The sequence below is a fragment of the Callithrix jacchus genome, chromosome 17 (assembly GCF_049354715.1).
Source record: "Callithrix jacchus isolate 240 chromosome 17, calJac240_pri, whole genome shotgun sequence".
In the NCBI taxonomy this organism is placed as follows: Eukaryota; Metazoa; Chordata; class Mammalia; order Primates; family Cebidae; genus Callithrix; species Callithrix jacchus.
The window spans coordinates 71,483,285-71,503,711 of record NC_133518.1 but is presented as its reverse complement, the minus strand read 5'-3'; the positions used below and the strand labels follow the sequence as shown (position 1 = coordinate 71,503,711).

Here is a 20,427-nt window from a genome sequence, read left to right as displayed (position 1 = left end):
TAACGGAAAATGGATTTTTTTGTTTTTGTTTTTGAGATAGAGTCTCACTCTATGGCCCAGGCTGCAGTGTGGTGGTGCAATCTGTGCAATGTCTGACTCCCAGATTCGTGATTCTCCTGCCTCAGCCTCCCAAGTAGCTGGGATTACAGGTGCCCACCACCACGCCTGGCTAATTTTTGTATTTTTAAACAGAAATGGGGTTTCACCATTTTGGCCAGGCTGGTCTTTTCTGACCTCAAATGACTTACCTACCTTGGCTTTGTAGGGGATTATAGGCATGAGCCACTGTACCTGGCCTGATTCTCGATGTTTTCATTTGTTGCTTAGAAATGTCAGGTGTGACTGACTCCCCTGCCCCACACCTACCCGCATCCGCTTGATGCCTGCACGGGTAACCTGCTGGCAGTCATACAGCTCAAGGCGCTCCAGGCCTCGGCAGTTCTCTAGGTGTTCCAGGGCCACATCAGTGATGAGGAGGCAGTTGTCCAGCTCCAGTACCCGCAACCTCTCATGGCCACAGGTGCTGTTGCTCAGGTGCAGGATCCCATCGTCTGTGATGAGTTCACAGTGGGACAGGCTCTGGAATAGGGAGAAATGAGTAAATGTTTGCAGGACCCTTGTTCCAAGGCTCAAGTCCTAAAAAAAAAAAAAAAAAAAGCTGGAAGCTAGCCTTTTTGCCCTTCTGCCATGGGATGACACAGCAAGAATGCCCTCAGCAGATGCCAGCCCCTGGACTTTAGAATTATAAGAAGTTTCTGTTCATTACAAATTATCCAGTCTGTGGTAGCAGCACAAAACAGACAGGACCAAACATAGCATTGGAGCCCTTTGGTCATGGGTTTGCTGCACTGGGAGTGGCTTCTTTCTTCTAATTGTGTAAAGATGGAAATAAAATTTTCAGGGGAAATTTCAGAGTTTGCCCCCTTGAGAGCCATTTTATTGGCCAGTTCTCCATCTGAGGGGATGCCAGTGAAATCAATGCATCTCATGTCCTTGTTCATTTAGAAAATTGCACTAACAGCTGTGACCCAGAGTTGTCTTGAACCCTCTGCAACGTGTTTAAATCAAATACACCTTGAACAGTGTGATCCAACGTTACTAACTTACCTTGGTCGCAGAAGACAAATTCAGATAATATTATATAGCCAAATGACGTTTGTGTAATTCCCTTTAAGTTCTCCACATCAAAAAGTTTCAGACCTGACAGTTTTCCCCAATGCATATCAAATGTAAGATTCACCCCACCATGAAAACGAGAGAGGCAGAAATAGTGCATCGACATCCCATTTGTTCATTTGTTCTTTCAAATATATGAGCCCCAATTCTGTCCCAGCCCCCGTGTGTGCAATCATGAGGAAAAGTATACTTTTCTGCACTGGTGGAGCCCAGACTGGAGAGTCTAGAAAATCAAATAATGCTAATTAAGCTTTAAACTGAAGCTGAGGTGCTTTGAGAGCATATGATAGCAGGATTTGTCCTGAGAAGGAGACCACTGAGTTGATATTTGAAGGGTTAGGAGCTAATCCTAGGAAAGAGCAAAAGTTTGTTGTGTGCAAGGCCCAGGGAAGCAGGAGAATGGCAAGCACTGTGTTTAGGAAGAAGATCCACATCTAATAAGTGGGAAGTAAGAGGACGCATGTAGATGCAGATGGAATTGGGGAGGTAAAAGCCAGATCACTGAGTTGTGTAGATTACGTCGTTCTGATTCCAAGGTCAGTGGGAAGAGCTGTAAAGACAGTGGGATGTTAACAATTGCTCTTCAAAAAAGATGGAAAATAAATGTTGGTGAGGATGTGGAGCAGCTGTAAGTCTTATAGGCTGCAGGGGTTATTTCGATGTTTCTGAGTGAAATGCATACATGTGTTAACCAAAAACATAGGAATACTGGCTGGAATAGCCCAAACTAGATGCAGTACTCAAATATTCAGAAGTAGAAAGGATAAAGAAATCACAGTGTATCCATTCTGTAAAGCAAAGAGAATGAATAATACACAACTACATGTGACAATATGGATAAGGAAACCAGATGAGTATACACCGTTCCATTCATATCATTTAAATAAAATATAAAAAGAGGTAAAACTAATATATGCTATTTGGAAGTCATGACTTCTGAAGGATCAGTGATTGAAAGGGAGCAGAAAGGGGCTTTCCAGGGTCAGAATAATGTTGACCTTTGATCAGGGTGTATTCAGTTTATGGAACTGCATTGGTCTATACACCAATGAAAATGTACTTTTCTGCATGTATATTTTACTTCAGTAAAGTTAAAACTGAAAATATAAACCACTCTGACAAATTTTTTTAGTGCAGAAGTGGATTCAGTTTAGAGCAAGTGAATGGCTGCTGCAGTCTAGGAGCAAGGAGATGCCTGAGAGTTCGGACTGGACCAGTCCTGGTGGGGAGACCTGAGTGGACGGTATAAGGTACTCCTGAAAACTAAAAAATCCGAGACATGGTAATGCCGGTTGTAACAGCCCCAAACTAGAAACTACTACTAGAAACTAGAACCTTTGGCTCTGTGAACTAGGCAGCAGCATACAACCTTGAGGGAAGGGAAGCTAGAGGAGAGAAACTGTTGGAACTTGATGCTTCAAAGATTCTTCTCTGAGCTTGATCTTAACAATATGGAATATTTTTACTTTCTCACGAATTGAATCCCTCCACATAACATCAAATGGCATTTATGTACTCAATGCTGTTATTTGGTTATTGACTTATGAGTAAAGCTAGAACTTCATTACGGTTCTTTAGGAGGCTGTTTAAAATTGGGAAATAAAAAAATAGAATTTTGATTATAATAAAATGGAACCAGAAAAAAGTGTCTCCCTGTGTATGTATATATTTCATTTATTTTTATTTTTGAGATGGAGTTTCACTCTTGTTGCCCAGGCTGGAGTGCAATGGCGCAATCTTGGCTCACCGCAACCTCCACCTCCTGGGTTCAAGCAATTCTTCTGCCTCAGCCTCCCAAGTAGCTGGGATTATAGGCATGCGCCACCACAGCAGTTAATTTTGTATTTTTAGTAGAGATGGAGTTTCTCCATGTTGGTCATACTGGTCTCGAACTCCTGACGCAGGTGATCCTCCCGCTTCAGCCTTCCAAAGTGCTGGGATTACAGGCATGAGCCATCTTGCTGGGCCTATTTCATTTTATTTACATATAGATTCATACATACATATATGTATATTTATAAACACAGATTGGAGAAAGAGGATGATGGAGATGGTATATGAATGCCAATTTCTCCATTGTTTTGATACAGGGAAATTCAGAAATCAAGAAGTTAGCAGTAATATTATGAGACTTAGGAGATACTGTTATATTAATTGAAAAATTTGTGCTTCAGGTGTGGCGGCTCACACCTGTAATCCCAGCACTTTGGGAGGCAGAGGTGGGTGGATTGTATTCAGGAGTTCAAGACCAGCCTGGCTAACATGGTGAAACCCCATCTCTACTAAAGAAATACAAAAATTAGCCGGGCGCAGTAGTGGGCGCCTATAATCCCAGCTACGTAGAAGGCTGAGGCAGAAGAATAGTTTGAACCCAGGAGGTGGAGTTTGCAGTGAGCCAAGATTGCGCCAGTGTACTCTAGCCTGGGTGACAGAGGAAGACTCAAAAAAAACTTAGGTACTGGCCCGTGCAAGTATACATAGAAATTTTAAAAACTGATTGAAGGAAAATCAGAGGGTGCTTGACCTGTTCCAACAGCAGCGAGGCTTCTATTAACACTAACAACATAGCCAGTCGTCACAGCTGTCTGGTTCGGGCCAATTCTGTAGAGAAGGTGTTGTTACTCCCTTTTTAAGATGACAGCATTGTGGCTCAAAACTGTTGGGACTTGCCAGTTGTACCCAGCTCAGGCCAGCCTTAAAGCTTTTTCTCCTGTCATACACTGCCACTTATCCCTGGCAGCGAAGCACTCTCGAGGCGAGCCGCTTATATAACATTTCTGACTTGGAGGGGGTTAAGTTGGTGGGACAGAGCTTGCAGAATGGGAGGTGGAAATGCTTTTAACTCCCATCAGCAGGTGTCTTCTGCTCCCGTGGATGTGGTGTGGATGTGTGTACATGAAAGAGACAGGGAGGAGAGGGACAGAGAAAGAGAATCACTTTTCTTTGCACAAAGAATTTCTTGAGGACAGAAATTGGCCATAGTGGTTATCCCTGTGTAGGCAACACGGCAACTGGGCATTTTTCTCTTATATTCCTGGTACTTTTTAAAATAACATTTTTGTCTTTTGAATTTTGTCAAGTTCTTTTTCTGCATTAGTTGATGTGATCATGTAACTTTTCTTCTTTAGTTAACATGGTTGATTCCATCAGTCAGTTTTCAAATATTACACTAGACTTGTGTCTCTGGACTAAACCTTGGTTGGCCATGGTGTTATAATTATTTCTATATGTCGCTACATTCTATTTGCCAATATTTTGTTATAGATATTTGCTTCTATATTTATGAGGAATATCAGTCTGTAGGGCTTTTTTTGGTACAATTTTGTTTGGTTTTGATAAGACTTGGCCTCATTAAAAAAAAAAAAGTTGTTTTGGGAGGTCAAGGCAGGTAGATCACTTGAGGCCAGGAGTTAAAGACCAGCCAGGCCAACATGGTGAAACCCCATCTCTACTAAAAATACAAAAATAGCTGGGCATGGTGGTGCACGCCTGTAATCCCAGGTACTCGGGAGGCTGATGCAGGTGAACAGCTTGAACCCAGGAGGTAGGGATGGTAGTAAGCCAGGACTGAGCCACCGCAGTCCAGCCTGGGTGACAGAGCAAGACTCTGTCTCAAAAACATAAAATAAAAAAGAGTTATAAAGTGTTTTATTGTCTATTTTCTAAAAGAGTGTATAGAACTGATGTTAATTCATGCCAGGCACAGTGGTTCATACCTGTAATCCCAGCATTTTGGGAGGTCAAAGAGGCAGGCAGATCATTTGAAGTCAGGAGTTTGAGACCAGCCTGGCCAGCATGGTTGAAACCCTGTCTCTACCAAAAATACAAAAATTAGCCAGGTGTGGTGGCACATGTCTGTAATCCCAGCTACTCACAAGACTGAGGCAGGAGAATCGCTTGAACCTGGGAGGTGGAGGTTGCAGTGAGCTGAGATCGTGCCACTGCACTTGTGTCTCAAAAAAAATTTTAAAAAAAGATGTTAATTTCCTAAATGTTTGGTAGAATTCTCCAATGAAACCACTGGATCTGGACATTTTTGAGGGGGAATCTTAAAACTATACATTCAGTGAAAGCAGTAATCATTTAGGGACCTTGCCTCCCAAGTTAGCCCAGATCTATTGATCTTTGAAATCAACAGAGATGACACCTTACAGAAAGAGAACCCAAACAGCTTCTTGCTGTGGTAGGAGGGCTTCTACCTCTAACAGGTGAATAAGGTCACAGAAACTCAGACTCACCAGGGCTTGCAGTTTGGGACAGTGAATGGAGAGCTGGATGAGCGTGCTGTCGGTTATCTGGAGAGAAACACGCTGTGTCAGTGTGGCTTCCACACCAGAACTTAATACCTAATCCTGGCTTCTCCTGAACATGAGAATCAAAAGGTGTAAAAGAGAATTAAAAACTCATCTCAAACACTCCGAGGCTGGGAGCTCCTCTCTTCACCAGCGCTTCTAGAGATGCAAAACTGTTCTTTGGTCTTTCTTCTGGTGCCGAAGGGGGTTTAGGGCAAGGGACAAAGAGGGAGTGGGCAAGGAGCATTCCCAGGACTCTCCTCTTTGGAGTCGCCCCATCACTGGGCATGCAAGCTTATTTTATGGAGCTATGCTGTTCTCTTCTGTAGTTCAGTCTGATGACTGAGAGGAGCCACAAGCTCACACATCCACTGCCACGGCCTTACACGTTTCCAAGCCCTGCCACCCAAGCTGATCCAGGAGGCTTGGGATGTCTCTGGGTGGGCTGCACCAGCCGACAGAGACTGGGGAGCAGGCTGCCCTGCAGGGCTGTCAAGAGTCCACTCACCAGGATGCATTCTTCAAGATCCATCTTCTCCAATTCGTGGCAATTCTGGAAGAGTCCACAAGACATACCCCTCATGTGAGCCAGTGGTGAGGGCAACAATGGTGGCTTGCCCTGTCCCTCTGAGTACTGGCCCAGTGAACTTTATTCTCATCCATTAAGAAGTATGCTCTGTTTCTAAAGCCACTCAGTAAACAAGAACTTCTGAGCAGCTTTCTTTTGAACCACAGTGCTTTGGAACTGGGAATAGGGCTGCCTCTGGCTGCATTTCCTTCTCTCAGCCAGGAAAGAGAGTTGTCTGCAACCATCCCAGTGCTCGCAGATATCAGTGGGGATATTTTAGCCACAGACCTAGCTCTGAGAGGGCCTGGAGATGCGTGGCACTAACCCACACTGGGGGGGTTGGGTGGAGGTGGCAGAGTGCATCAACAGCCCCAGGAAGACATGGGCTCCTGGCAGCAGGTCCAGAGGGGTCCCCAGTGGTCAGCATTCGCAGGGCAAAGGGCAGAGTACAGCCCAGTTAGGGGGCATTGCTGAGAGGCCACATTGGGGCCCATATGAGGAAATGAGTCTCCTGCCAGGAGGAGGCTTGTCCCACTTGACCCACCTGACCAAGCGTGAGCCCAGACCCTTAACAGAACCCTCTACAGGACGTCCCTAGATTTCTGGCTAACTGGAAAAACTGCAGTGCGCACCCTGGGGGCTCAGCCTACTTTGTGCCTGTCTTTTCTGAAGGTAATTTTTTGCACACCCAAAACCACTCCAAGTCACTTGGAATTTGGGAGGTGAATTACAGTTTGGTTCTATTCTTTATGCCTTACCCGAGCTAAAAGTGTAAAACCTGCGTCAGTCAAGTGGGAGCATCGGGCAGCCTCCAAAATTCTGGGGAGAAAGTATACAGGGGAGAAAAAGGTACCAGCTAGTGAATGATGGAAACACACACTTTATGATGTACACGCGAGTCTTTTCTGCTCTTTGACATGCTCTAGCTTCCGTTAACAGCCCTTAGGGAATGTGACCTGCCCAAGGCCCCACAGTTCCATTCCAAACTTCAGAGTAAATCTAGGAATCTTCCTGCATGTTGTTTTTAAATATCATTCTAATATTTGTGGGGTTTTTTTTTTTTTTTCTGAAATGGAGTCTCACACTGCCGCCCAGGCTGGAATGCAATGGCAGGATCTCGGCTCACTGCAGCCTCTGCCTTCCAGGTTCAAGCGATTCTCCTGCCTCAGCCTCCCAAGTAGCTAGGACTGCAGGTACCTGCCACCATGCCCAGCTGATTTTTGTATTTTTAGTAGAAAAGGGGTTTCATCATATAGGCCAGGCTGGTCTCAAACTCCTGATCTTAGGTGATCCACCCACCTCAGCCTCCCAAAGTGCTGGGATTACTGGCATGAGCCACTGCGCCCAGCCTTGTTCACTTTTTAAACACATTTAAGATGAGCTTTTTCTCAATAAAATCATCTTGAGATTTACTGCATTTATGGAAATTCTCAGGTACCCTAAAGGAAATTTAAAAAATTTGTAGACAATGAAAAATAAGTGAATTGTCAGTTACCCGTGCTTAATAGGGATGGATGCATGACTGACATTTCTAAGGTAAATACTCCCTCACTGCAGTAATTCTGACCTCCTTTCTGACCAATTTTGATCATCCAAATTCCTCCTACTAAGCCGAAATATCTAAATGATATAGAACCTTCTCTATAACAGTAAAAAAAAAAAATTGGTAAAAGGAGAAATACATAGTTCTAAGATACAGAACTGATGTGAGCATGGGAATGGGCCAGTTTCAATGGAAAGTAGAGATTTTTCAAAAGTGTCTTTCCTTTTGGTTCGGCACGGTGGCTCACACCCGTAACCTCGGCACTTTGGGAGGCTGAGGCGGGCGGATCACCTGAGGTCGGGAGGTCAGGAACCAGCCTGACCAACATGGAGAAATCCCGTCTCTACTAAAAATACAAAATTAGTTGGGTGTGGTGGCGCATGCCTGTAGTCCCAGCTAACTCTGAAGGCTGAGGCAGGAGAATCGCTTGAACCCGGGAGTCGTAGGTTGCGGTGAGCCGAGATGGCACCACTGCACTCCAGCCTGGGCAACAGTAGTGAAACTCTGTCTCAAAAAAAAAAAAAGTATCATTTTTTTCTGCCTCTTGGGTAGAGTTTAAGGTTGCTGATTCTGAGGTCAAACTATTGTTGCTACTATTGTTAAGATTTTAATATTCATAGCTGGTAATGAGAATCTATTACCTTGAGGATCAGAATATAAATTATCTGTTTTTTGAGATGGGGTCTCACTCTGTTGCCCACACTGGAGCGCAGTGGCATGATCTTTCACTTCAACCTCTGCCTCCTGGGTTCAAGTGATTCTCCTACCTCAGACTCCTAAGTAGCTGGAATTACAGGCGCCTGCCACCACACCCAGCTAATTTTTGTATTTTTAGTAGAGATGGGGTTTCACCATGTTGGCCAGGCTGGTATCGAACTCCTGACCTCAGGTTATCCGCCCACCTTAGCCTCCCAAAGTGCTGGGATTACAGGCGTGAGCCACCGTGGCCAGCCTAAATTATTATTTGTTAAAAACAAACCCTTTTTCCCTACTGGGGAAGAAGCTAAGTAAGAAGGCGATTGTGACCTTCCCTCTATTCTGTCCGTCTGGCAGCAGGTCTAGAGGAGAAGCTCATGTCCTTTGTATGTGAGGCTGTTGCTCTGCTCACTATGTGCTCAGTCGGATGCTTAAAGAACTACCAGGATGAGGTGAACATCCAGCAAGAAAGTAAGGTTTGGATCCACTTGTACACGTTACACTCTCCCAGTACATCCCGCAGTGAACTGGATTTACACACTGTCCCACCCCATTTACCCAACAAAAGCCAGCAACACACAACTGCTGCCTCCACCACCACTACCTGGCAAGCCTGTCCTCCCCTGCCGGAAGCCCTCTTGGTTAACTCAGCCAAACTCTGAGCTGCAAAGCAAAAAGCGCGGTGTACTCACTGCAGTCGCGGGCAGTTCAGACCCAGGGCTGTAAGGGAGGCATCTGTGAGGTTGCTGCAACCCGAGAGGCAGAGGGCCTGCAGCCGGTGACAGCCCCTGCACACCTGCACCACACCTTCATCCGTGATGCGCTGCGGAAAGAAGAGCCACAGGACGACCGCGGCGCTCAAACAGGAGCAGCAGGAAAAGACCTGCGGCTGTTCAATTGATTTCGGGGATTACTGGCATTTTATCCAAATAACTTCAACGAAGTAAGCAGAGGGCAGACACGTGCTTGTGTTATCTCTGCAGCTTTAAAATATTCCAGCCATTTTAGATAAGATACATGCATCCAGGAAAAAGTAAGATCTTCTGTTATTACGAATGGAGAATCAAAGTTTAAAATTCCATTTCTCCCTCACTAGAGTCATCAAAATATAGATTTTTCATAAAATTCATAAATGCATAATTTTAAAATCTGATTAAAGAACTTATGAGACTTTCCTGGTTTAGGTGACATATTAATATCTGGTTGGATTTCTGCGGACTAATGCTTTAGATATTTATAATATACACATGTATATTTCATCAAACGTTTTAGACAATAGGAAAATTAAATCACGAAATTATTAATACCTTAGAATTTTATAAATTTGGCCATGAAGATTCAAAATAGTATGTTCACTTAAACAAACTAATCAATACAGTAATACACAGGCACATCCGTACTAGACTTCAAGCCATCTGCCAGGGCTGTCCTACACATAAGTCAAGGTCCTATTTTTGAATAGTCCAGGTTATAAGGTCAAGATTTGTCCAGAAGATAGTTTCTGGTTTTTTCCCACCATCAGAGACTCTAAAGATTTAGAATATATTCATTTAAAGCTGAATGCAAGGGTTTCCCTTACCTTTCTCAAAATCCATGTTCCCTTGAAAAACCTGTTAGGTTGTAGCATCCTCTTACCAATATTTGCACTGGCAGTGGGGAAGGACCAGCAAGTTCTGATAGGCTAATATCCTGATGAAAACACCACCTTGCTCTTGCATATTTATGCATTTTATTTTTTTATTATTTTTTAACCAGGGGAAAGTGTGAACGCAGTCCCCACTACCACAAATTATGCAGTCGAGTTTCCCACATCTGGGGAAATCGCAGGGGTCAGCACATCCGGAGGGCAATGGAAAAGCCTCGCCCTGGGAAAACCACCTTCGTGACCATGGTCTCTCCCCTGCCAGATGCGTTTTGTTTGAAAGCATTTTCACATGTGTTATTTCATTTTATCCACCGAAACAACGTGAGAGGAGTCATCATTCTCAATTTATAAGTTAAAAAGAAAAAGATGTTGAGACCTTATCATGAATTGTTCAGGTCTTACAACTATTTAGTGACCAGTTCACAGCATTCCTCGACAGTGTCCCTAATACTCGATTCAACAAAATCACAGCTGGTCTATGTTATTTTTAGGGGCGATGTCAGTGACTTCATATTGAGGATGATTCCTTTTGGTTGCTGCTGCTCTTCCATCTTGTGACAAATTGGTAGGTCATATAAGGGCTCAGGATGAAAAATCCGGGTGTGGCAACACAGCCCGTCTCAGCTGCCTGGGGGGCTGCAGGGAGGCTCGGGGCACACTGCTTTGGGAGAGCCTAGAGCAGATGGTGTTGAGAAAAGGCATGCCACTTACTGAGCAGGACTGTAGGTTGAGGCTCACGAGCTCATGGCAGTAATTCTGAATGTGTTTCAGAGCTTCATCTTCTAACTGAGTGGACAGAGAAAACAAAAGACAGCTGGAATCCAGGTGAGGGAACAGTGGGACACCAAGAAAAATGCAAAACCAACTTCCCTGACGATGTGCCCACCCCGACATGTAACACAAACAGCTGTATCTACGCTCTGGTACCTGTGTGCAGCCCCTCAGGAGCAGGGCTTTCAGGCCTCGACAACCTCGCACCAGTGCCTCGATGCCATCCTTTGTGATCTGGTCACACCAAGAGAGGTTCAGGTATTCCAGGTTTCGGCAGCCCTCACTGAGAGAACAAGAAACGAAAACTGAAGTGCAGTCTCTCCTGTAGAGAGTTAATTACTAACTCTGAGTTTACTACGTCACAAGAAATTCAGAGACCATGCCTGGGACCTCTTGGAGTCACCTATTTCTCACTTCAATGTGACAATTAGGAAGGCTTCCAGAATGTTCATAGCTTTGGGTATTTCTCTTGACCACAAACAATGGGCACTCCTACCTGATCCCCTTCAAGGAGCTGTTTGTAATAGACACACAGGAGGTCAGATCCAGATGCTTCAGCTTGGAACAGAATCTGCTAAGGCTATAACACGTGCTGAAAAAGAGCAGATGCACTAAAGATATTTTCAACCATGTTTCTCTCCCTTCACTCTCCCCATGGCTATTTAGTCACCAATTACTCTTCATTACTTACCTGTCAGTGATTTTTGTGCATCCATTGAGGTTTAAATGTTCAATGTTTCGGCAGTTCTGTGCAAAGGTCCTAAAATGAGAAAACATTTTAAAGCTCCCTGCAAGTTGCTGGACAACCACTAGAGGGCACATGAAACCATTGACGTTTAGAACAGCGTTCCCTCAAACTTTAAAGCATGGAAGAATCAGCTAGGGTTTTTGTCACAGTGCAGATTCTGACGGCAGATCTAGACTGGAGCTTGACAGTCTGCAGTTCAAGGAAAACCCCAGGCGATGCCACTGCCGCCAGTCTGGGGATCACAGTTTGAGAAGCAGAGTCCTAGACTGACTACCTATCAATCAGTTCTCCTTCACCCACAGCTCGGTGTCATCACCAAATCGTGAGAATAGAGGCCTAGCTCCCGGCTCCCTCTGCTCTACAGAAAAATCATTTTGAAGCAAGGGGGCAAACCTTGTACTGTGCCATGCTGTCACTTGCTTACCCTAGAGCCTTTCCAGAGAAACCATCTCTGGCAATTGATAGAAGTCAGCAGTCAATCAGTATCAAGACCCACTGATTTTACTGGTGAGGACACTCAGTCATGAAGAGAAACTTCCTCATTGATCTGTGGGGTTGGTAGCAAGGTCAGAAGCAGCAAATTAAAACCCCCTATTCAGCACTCAGTGCTAACACATTCAGCAAGGACTAGCTCAAGTCATCATCAATCTGAAATACAGTTTTGACATATGGGATGGAGTCCTGACCCTTTCATGCTATACCCCAAAGCCATCAAAACCTAACCTTACCCTTATTTGCTCCTTCCAACCTGCCCTGGTACAGGGAGGGGGAACCAAGCTGGAGCCCGATGGACTGTCTGAGATGAAGAGATGGGGCCGAGAGTCTAGGAAGACCAAGGCAGCTGGAGTTATCTCGCAAGAGCATGAGAGTGGAGAGAATGTCACAAAAACTACAGAGATCTGTGGAGGGTGCTCTTCAAGACTTAAGTACAGGCCAGGCGCAACGGCTCACGCCTGTAATCCGAGGACTTTGGGAGACCAAAGCAGGAGGATTACAGGAGGATTACCTCACCAGCCGAGGCAACACGGTGAGAGTCTATCTCCAAAACGACGACGACGACAAGAATTTAGTCCCACAGCTCAGTGTATGCATGTGATGAAACTGCCCAAAGCCCAGGGCCGCGGAATAAGAATCAGCAAAAGGCGTTAAAGCAAACAGCAGCCAGAAATCACCCGGGGCAAGGAATCGTGTCCGTTTCTACCAAGACAGAGTGAAAAACGCCACATTTCTTGGGGGCATAGGGTAGAGTATTGAGAACGGTCTTCCTTTAGGAGTGGAGTACAATTAGCTCTAAACACTGCTTTGATACAACCTAACAAATCTTAAAAACAAGAACTAACAGGAACTATTCCCAATGAACTCAACTGTATCCCAGAACAAAACCCAAGAGTATTTACAGGAATACAAAAATATCTGCACGCAACAAAGTAAAATTCACAATGTCTCGAATTGAACAAAAAATTATGTTTTCAAAGGAGGAGGAAAATATATCCATAATAAAAAGAAAATGTAATCTACTAAAACCGACTCTAAACTGACACAAATAGCAGAAAGAACGAAGACATTAAAAGCTATAATGTTATTGCCTAGACTATATTTCTATGAAGCTAACAAATAAACAGGTTATGTAGACACATGGAAAAATAAGAGATCCAAGTTAAACTTTTAGATATGAAAACCAGCCAGGTGCAGTGGCTCATGCCTGTAATGCCAGCACTTTGAGAGGCCGAGGCAGGCAGATCAGCTGAGGTCAAAAGTTCAAGACCAGCCTGGCCAACATGGTGAAACCCTGTCTCTACTAAAAAAATAAAAAATAAAAAAAAATTAGCTGGTGTGGTGGCATGTGCCTGTAGTTCCAGTTACTCAGGAGACTAAGGCAGGAGAATCACTTGAGCCCAGGAGGTGGAGGTTGCAGTGAGCCAAGATTGCACCACTGCACTCCAGCCTGGGCCACAGAGCAAGACTCCATCTTGGGGAAAAAAAAAAAAAAAAAAAAAAGATAAGAAAACCACAATGACTGAAATAATACTTTACTGGATGAAATTAATAACAGATTATATACGGCAGAAGAAAAGATTAGTGAAGTTGAAGACGTAACAATAGCAACTATCAAAAATGAAACACAGAGGGGAAGAAAAGAGAAAAAGGGCCGGGCATGGTGGCTCACGCTTGTAATCCCAGCACTTTGGGAGGCTGAGGCGGGTGGATCACAAGGTCAAGAGATCGAAACCATCCTGGTCAACATGGTGAAACCCCGTCTCTACTAAAAATACAAAAAATTAGCTGGGACCTGTCTCAAAAAATAAAATAAAATAAATAAATTTTAAAAAAGAGAAAGAAGAACAGAGCATGAATAAATTGTGGGACAACTTCAAGCAACCTAATATACATGTGACTGGAATCACTAATTAAGAGGAGACATAGGAAGGAGGAAAAAATACTGAAGAGATAATTGCCAAAATGTTCCCAAACTTTATGAAAACAATAAACCCAGAGACCCAAGGAACCCAAAGAACCACAAGTACAAGCAACATGAAGAAAAACACACCGAGGCATGTCATAACCAAACTGATTTAAACTAGTGGCAGATTAGCCATGTGTGGTAGCATATGCCTATGGTCCCAGCCATTTGGAAGGCTGAGGTCAGAGGATCACTTGAGCTCAGGAGGTGGAGGTGACAGTGAGCTGAGATTGTGCCATGCATTCCATCCAGGATGACAGAGTGAGACTCCATTGAGAGAAAGAGAGAGAAACCAGTGATAGAGAAAACCCTAAAATCAGCCAGAGAACAAAGCCATGTTATATAAAGAGAAAAAAACATAAGGGTGACAGCAGATTTCTCACTGGTAATGAAAAAGCAAGAAAACAGAGGGGCACCATCCTTAAAATACTGAAAACAAAAAATGGTCACTATAGAATTCTATACTCAGCAAAAGGATTCTTTTTAGGTGAAGGAAAAAATGGATTTTTTTAGACATAGAGGAGCTGAATGAATTAATCAGACTTGCAGTAAAAGAAATGTAAAAAAATTTCTTTAGGTAGAAAGAAAATGACACCAGATTTTAAAAATGTGTCTACAGAAAAGAATGACTGGACATATTAACTACTTGGGTATATACAATTTTTAAATTTAAGTATCTTAAAAATAGGCTGGGCACTGTGACTCATGCCTGTAATCCCAACACTTTGGGAGGCTGAGGTGGGCAGACCCTTTGAGGCCAGGAGTTTGAGACCAGCCTGGCCAACAAGGTAAAACCCTGTCTTTACCAAAAGCACAAAAATTAGCCAGGTGGGGTGGTACAGGCCTGTAGTCTCAGCTACTTTGGGAGACTGAGGCACAAGAATCGTTTGAACCCAGGAGGCAGGAGTTATAGTAAGCGTAGATCAAGCCATTGCACTCCAGCCTTACTGACAGAGTGAGACTCTGTCTCGAAATAAATAAATAAAAATAACTAAATAAATACCTTATAACTTACTGTTAAACAAAAATACTACATCTATTATGGAGTTTATGAAAGTAGAATTAAAATGTATGACAACAATAGCATAAAGACCGAGTGAGAAGAAACGGCAGTGTTATGTAATACAATATGAAGGCAGACGGTCGTAAACTAAAGATGTATTCAATAAACTCTAAAACAATGACTAAACAGATGAAGAGTTATAGAAACTAAGCTAAAAAAGAATATAAAATGAAATCATAAAAAATACTTAATCTCAGCCAGGCATGGTGGCTCACACCTGTAATCCCAGCACTTTGGGAGGCCAAGGTGGGCAGATCACTTGAGGTCAGGAGTTTGAGACCAGCCTGGGCAACAGGGTGAAACCTCATCTCTACTAAAAATACACAACTTAGCCAGGCATAGTGACGCATGTCTGTAGTCCCAGCTACTTGGGAGGCTGAGGCACAAGAATCGCTTCAACCTGGGAGGTGGAGGCTGCAGTGAGTTGAGATTGTGCCACACTGCACTCCAGCCTGGGCAACAGAGCAAGACCTTGTCTCAAAAAAAAAAAAAAAAAAAAAAAAAAAAAAAAAAAATCTAAAAGAAGAAAGAAAAAGAGGAAAGGGGAAAAAAATGTATGGGACAAACAGAAAACAAAAGCAAAAGGGTAGATTTAACCCTAACCATAATAATCATATTAAATGCAAACGGTCTAACCCAAAGTGAAAAGCAGAGATTGTCATATTGGAGAAAAAGCAACACCCAGCCGGGCACAGTGGCCCACGCCTATATCCTAGCACTTCTGGAGGCCAAGGCAGGCGGATCATGAGCTCAGAAGATCAAGACCATCCTGGCACACAGTGAAACCCCATCTCTACTAAAAACACAAAAAAATTAGCCAGGCATGGTGGCACATGCCTGTAGTCCCAGCTAGTTGGGAAGCTGAAGCAGAAGTTGCTTGAACCTGGGAGGTGGAGGTTGCAGTGAGCCAAGATTGTGTCACTGCACTCCAGCCTGTGTGACAGAGCAAGAATTTGTCTCAAAAAAAAAAAAAAAAAAAAAAAAGCAACACCCAACTATATGCTGCCTATAAGAAATCAACTTTAAATATGGATACAAATAAAGTAAAACGATAGGAAAACTTATATAATGCCAACACTAGTTAAAAGAAAGCTGGAGTGACTATATCAGACAAAGACGATTTTACAGTAAAGAAAATTATCAGGGATAAAGGAGGACATATCAATAAAAAAGACATAGCATTCTAAGCGTCTATATGCACAATAACAGAGCTTCCAAACACAAGAAGCAAGACCTGATAGGACTGTGAGGAGAAATTAACAAATGCAAAATTATAGGCAGAGCTTTCAATACTCCTCTCTTATTAGTTGATAAATTAGTAGTCAAAAAATCAGTAAGAATACAGAAGATCTGCTCAACACTATCAACCAACCTGACCTACTGGTATTTATAGCACACTTCATCTACCAGTGGAATATACATTCTCTTCAAGTGTACAGGGACACTTGCCAAGAGAGACCACATTATTGGCCACAAAAAAAGTCTCAGTAAAATTAAAAGGATTCGGGGCATACAAACCATGTTCTGTGGCCACAACTGAATTCAATTAGAAATCAGTAACGTGCTCTTCTGGAAAATGTCCAAATATTTGGAAACTAAATAATATTGTTCTAAACAACCCATGGTTCAGGGAAGAAATCAAAAGGGGAATTAGAATGCATTTTGCATGAAAATGAAAACATAGCTTACACGAATTTTTGACATAAATTTTCCCCAAAGTATTTACTTAGTTTATGTCATGAAACTCCCATACTAGAAAAAAAGGTCTCAAATCAATGACTTGAGCTTCCATCTTAAGAAACCAGAGAAAAAACAAAAAAAATGAACTCCAAAGTAAGCAAAAGGAAGGAAATAAAGATCCGAGTGGGAATAAAAGAAGTAGAACACAGAAAAACAATGAAAAATGGGTGAAAACGAAAGCTGGTTCTTTGAGAATACCAATAAAATTGATAGACCTCTTAATAGCCAGACTGACAAGGACACACACACACACACACACACACACAGAAACAACAATTACCAATTTCAGAAATCAGAGAGGGGATATCACTGCAGATTTTATAGATATCAAAATGATAAGAGAATATTATAAACAACTTAATGCTAATAAATTCAAGAACTTAGGTGAAATGGACAAATTCCTTGAAAGACACAGACTACCAAAACTCATTTGCAAAGAAATAATCAGAAAAGTTCTATACATATTAAAGAAATTGAGGCCGGGTGTGGTGGCTCATGCCTGTAATCCCTGCACTTTGGGAGGCTGAGGCAGGCATATCACCTGAGGTTAGGAGTTCAAGACCAGGCTGGCCAACGTGGTGAAATCCTGTTTCTACTAAAAATACAAAAATTAGCCAGGCAATAATCCCAGCTACTTGGGAGGCTGAGGCAGGAGAATCGCTTGAGGCTGCAGTGGGCCAAGGCTGTACTGCTGAGGTCCAGCCTGGGCAACAAGAGTAAAACTCATCTTAAAAAAAAAAAAAGAAAAAGAAAATTGAATTTGTAATTAAAAACCTTTCCCTAAAAAAAATGTAGGAGCAGATGGCCTCAATAGTGAATTCTATAAAACATTTTTAAAAAAATACAAATTGTACAAAAACACTCCCAGAATTAAAAAAAATTTTTTTTTGATATTTTTTAGAGATAGGGTCTCTGTCATTCAGCTTGGAGTATGGTGGTATGATCATAGCTCACTGCAGCCTTGAACCCCTGGACTCAAGAGATCCTCCCACCTTAGCCTTCCAAACAGCTAGGACTACAGGCATGTACCACCACACCCAGCTATTTAATTTTTTTTTTTTAGAGATGTAGTCTTGTTGTGTTGCCCAGGCTGGTCTCAAAATCCTCAGCTCAAGTGATTCTCCCATCATGGCCTCCCAAAGCACTGGGATTATAGATGTCAGCCACTGAACACATCCCCAGAAATGTGAATAGGAGGAAATACTTCCCAATTCATTCCATGAAGCCAGTATTACCTTGATACCTAAACCAGAAAAAAGCATTATAAGAAAAGAAAATCATAAGACAATATTCCTTATGAGCACAAATGCAAATTATTTTTAACAAAACTGTAGCAAATAGGATCCAATAATATATAAAATATATAATACATGGCAATTCAAGTGGGCTTTATCTGAGTAATGGAAGGTTGTTTAAACATGTTTAAATGAGCCACTCTAATTCATGATCTTAACAAATGAAAAAGAAAAACCATATAATCATCTATGTTGATGGAGATAAAGCATGTGACAAAAATCTAACATCTCCAATTAAAAAAAAAAAAAACACTCAGCCAACTAGGAATAGAAGGTAATTGCCTCACTTTGATGATCATCTAGAAAAACATCTACAGCTAACGTCATAAAGGGATGCTCTCACTGTAAGATCGAGAAACTTGGCTAGTATATTTGCTTTCACCACTCTGTTCAATGTTGTACTAGAGATTCCAGCCAATACAATCTGGTAAAAAAGAAAGAAAAAAATGGCATCAACTGGAAACAAGGAAGAAAAACTATCTTTGTTTACAGGTAATATGAGTATGCAGAAAATCTAAAGGAATTTTTTAAAATAGCTATTAAAACTAACAAGTGAGTTTGTCAGGATTATAGGAGACAAGATCAATATACAAAAATCAACAATATTTCCATTTACTAGAAATGAATAATTGAAAAATACACTTATAACAGTATATCAAAATACTTGGTGATAATTATAAAAGATGTGCACAATCTGTACACTGAAAACTACAAAACATGCTGAGAGAAATTTTTAAAAACCTAAATATACAGAAAGATATACTATGTTCAAGGATTGGAAGTCTCAATATTGTTAAGATGTCAGTTCTCCCCCAAACTGACCTATCCTATCAACACCATCCTAGTCAAGATCCCACCAGACTGTTTTATAAAAATTGACAATTCAGGCCGGGCGTGGTGGCTCACACCTGTAATCCCAGCACTTTGGGAGGCTGAGGCGGGTGTATCACGAGGTCAAGAAATCGAGACCATCCTGGTCAACATGGTGAAACCCCGGTCTCTACTAAAAATACAAAAAATTAGCAGGGCATGGTGATGCATGCCTGTAGTCCCAGCTACTCAGGAGGCTGAGGCAGGAGAATTGCCTGAACCCAGGAGGTGGAGGTTGCGGTGAGCCGAGATCGCGCCATTGCACTCCAGCCTGGGTGACATGAGCGAAACTCCGTCTCAAAAAAAAAAAAAAAAAAAAAAAATTGACAATTCAATTCATATGGAAATGTGGTGGATGTGGAGTAGCCAAAACAACTTTGAAAAAGAGCAAAGTTGGAAAACTAACACAACCTGATTTCCAGATGTTATAAAGCTACGGTTATTTCTCAATGTAATCTGGTCTTCAAATGTAAAAACGTGTACAGATATCTAACCAATTTATATAGATTTTTGTTCTAAAACTCAGGGTAAGCCAGTAAGCATTCTTAGCCCCATAAGATTGTTTTGCTAGTAGATATGACTTTATTCCAAATGCCAAGAATGTACTTCTTTGAGAGCGTCATTGACTATCCACATCTTCTAAGTTATTTGAGTTTCTTCAAAGAAACCAGGATTAGATTTATGTTCTCTATTACAAATGATCTTAAAACCTATCGGTCCATCTAAACTTCCCATTAAGATAGAATCACCCCATTCCACTGGTTTATAAAGCTTTTGAATTAGCAGAAAATTTGTTTTGATGGACTGAATTTCTTGATTTAAAAAAAATTATCTTGTTCCATAACATTTAAAGTGAGAGTTTTTATACTTAAAAGATGTTGTGAATCCATTTTTTTTTTAGTAATGGTGTAGCAGATGTTTGAATTATAAATTCTACTGTCTGTATTCACTCTATGTTGCACATTCTTACTGGAAGTCTGTGACTGCTGTACACTGTGGTAATATTTAGGTCTGCAAGAACACAAAGTGTATTCCAAGGTTATGGGGGGGATACATCATAATTTAGTGAACTTCATAAGCAATACAAGAGGCCATGAGGATAAAGACATGAAGGTTTTAATCATCTCTGGCTCCAGAAAACCTCAAAGCACATACCTTTTTTTTTTTTTTTTTTTAAGAGAAGGGGTCTCATTTCGCTGCCCAGGCTGGTCTCAAACTCCTGGCTTCAAGGGATCTTCCCACTTCATGCTCCCAAAGTGCCGAGATTACAGGCATGTGTGACTGTACCTGGCCGGCACACATCCTTAACACTGATAATATTCCCAATAGCCTGGGTGCAGTGGCTCATGCCTGTAATCCCAGCACTTCGAAAGGCGAAGACGAGTGGATCACTTGAGGTCAGGAATTCGAGATCAGTCTGGCCAACATGGTGAAATCTCATCTCTACTAAGAATACAAAAATTAGCAGAGGATGGTGGTACATGCCTGTAATCCCAGCTACTCAGGAGGCTGAGACAGGAGAATCAATGGAACCTGGGAGGTAGAGGTTGCAATGAGCA

The 20,427-nt window shown here is 42.2% G+C and overlaps 1 protein-coding gene and 1 non-coding gene across 13 annotated transcripts in view; both read right to left on the bottom strand.

The window, feature by feature from the left end:
• FBXL2 (F-box and leucine rich repeat protein 2) overlaps positions 1-20,427 on the bottom strand; it is a 171,963-nt gene that overhangs the window by 27,911 nt on the left and 123,625 nt on the right. For 6 of the 12 annotated variants that reach the window (XR_004735957.3, XM_035278308.3, XM_035278309.3 and 3 more), the window contains 9 exons: positions 11,383-11,451; positions 11,188-11,283; positions 10,848-10,974; positions 10,632-10,706; positions 8,968-9,098; positions 6,795-6,855; positions 5,977-6,021; positions 5,415-5,471; positions 367-579 (listed from right to left, as the gene is read on the bottom strand). Coding sequence is in view for 8 of the 12 variants with exons in the window: in XM_035278308.3 (XP_035134199.1) it covers positions 367-579; positions 5,415-5,471; positions 5,977-6,021; positions 6,795-6,855; positions 8,968-9,098; positions 10,632-10,706; positions 10,848-10,974; positions 11,188-11,283; positions 11,383-11,451 (874 nt within the window). In the remaining 4 variants the exon portion in view is untranslated. Of the gene's footprint in view, positions 1-366; positions 580-5,414; positions 5,539-5,976; positions 6,022-6,794; positions 6,856-8,967; positions 9,099-10,631; positions 10,707-10,847; positions 10,975-11,187; positions 11,303-11,382; positions 11,452-11,863; positions 11,987-20,427 lie in introns of those variants that run through there. The other 6 variants (XR_013528729.1, XM_078354503.1, XM_054246985.2 and 3 more) reach the window with 3 other exon arrangements.
• LOC118149058 (U1 spliceosomal RNA) lies at positions 10,028-10,190 on the bottom strand. Its single transcript, XR_004736224.2, has one exon. It is a non-coding gene; the product is annotated as a U1 spliceosomal RNA (small nuclear RNA).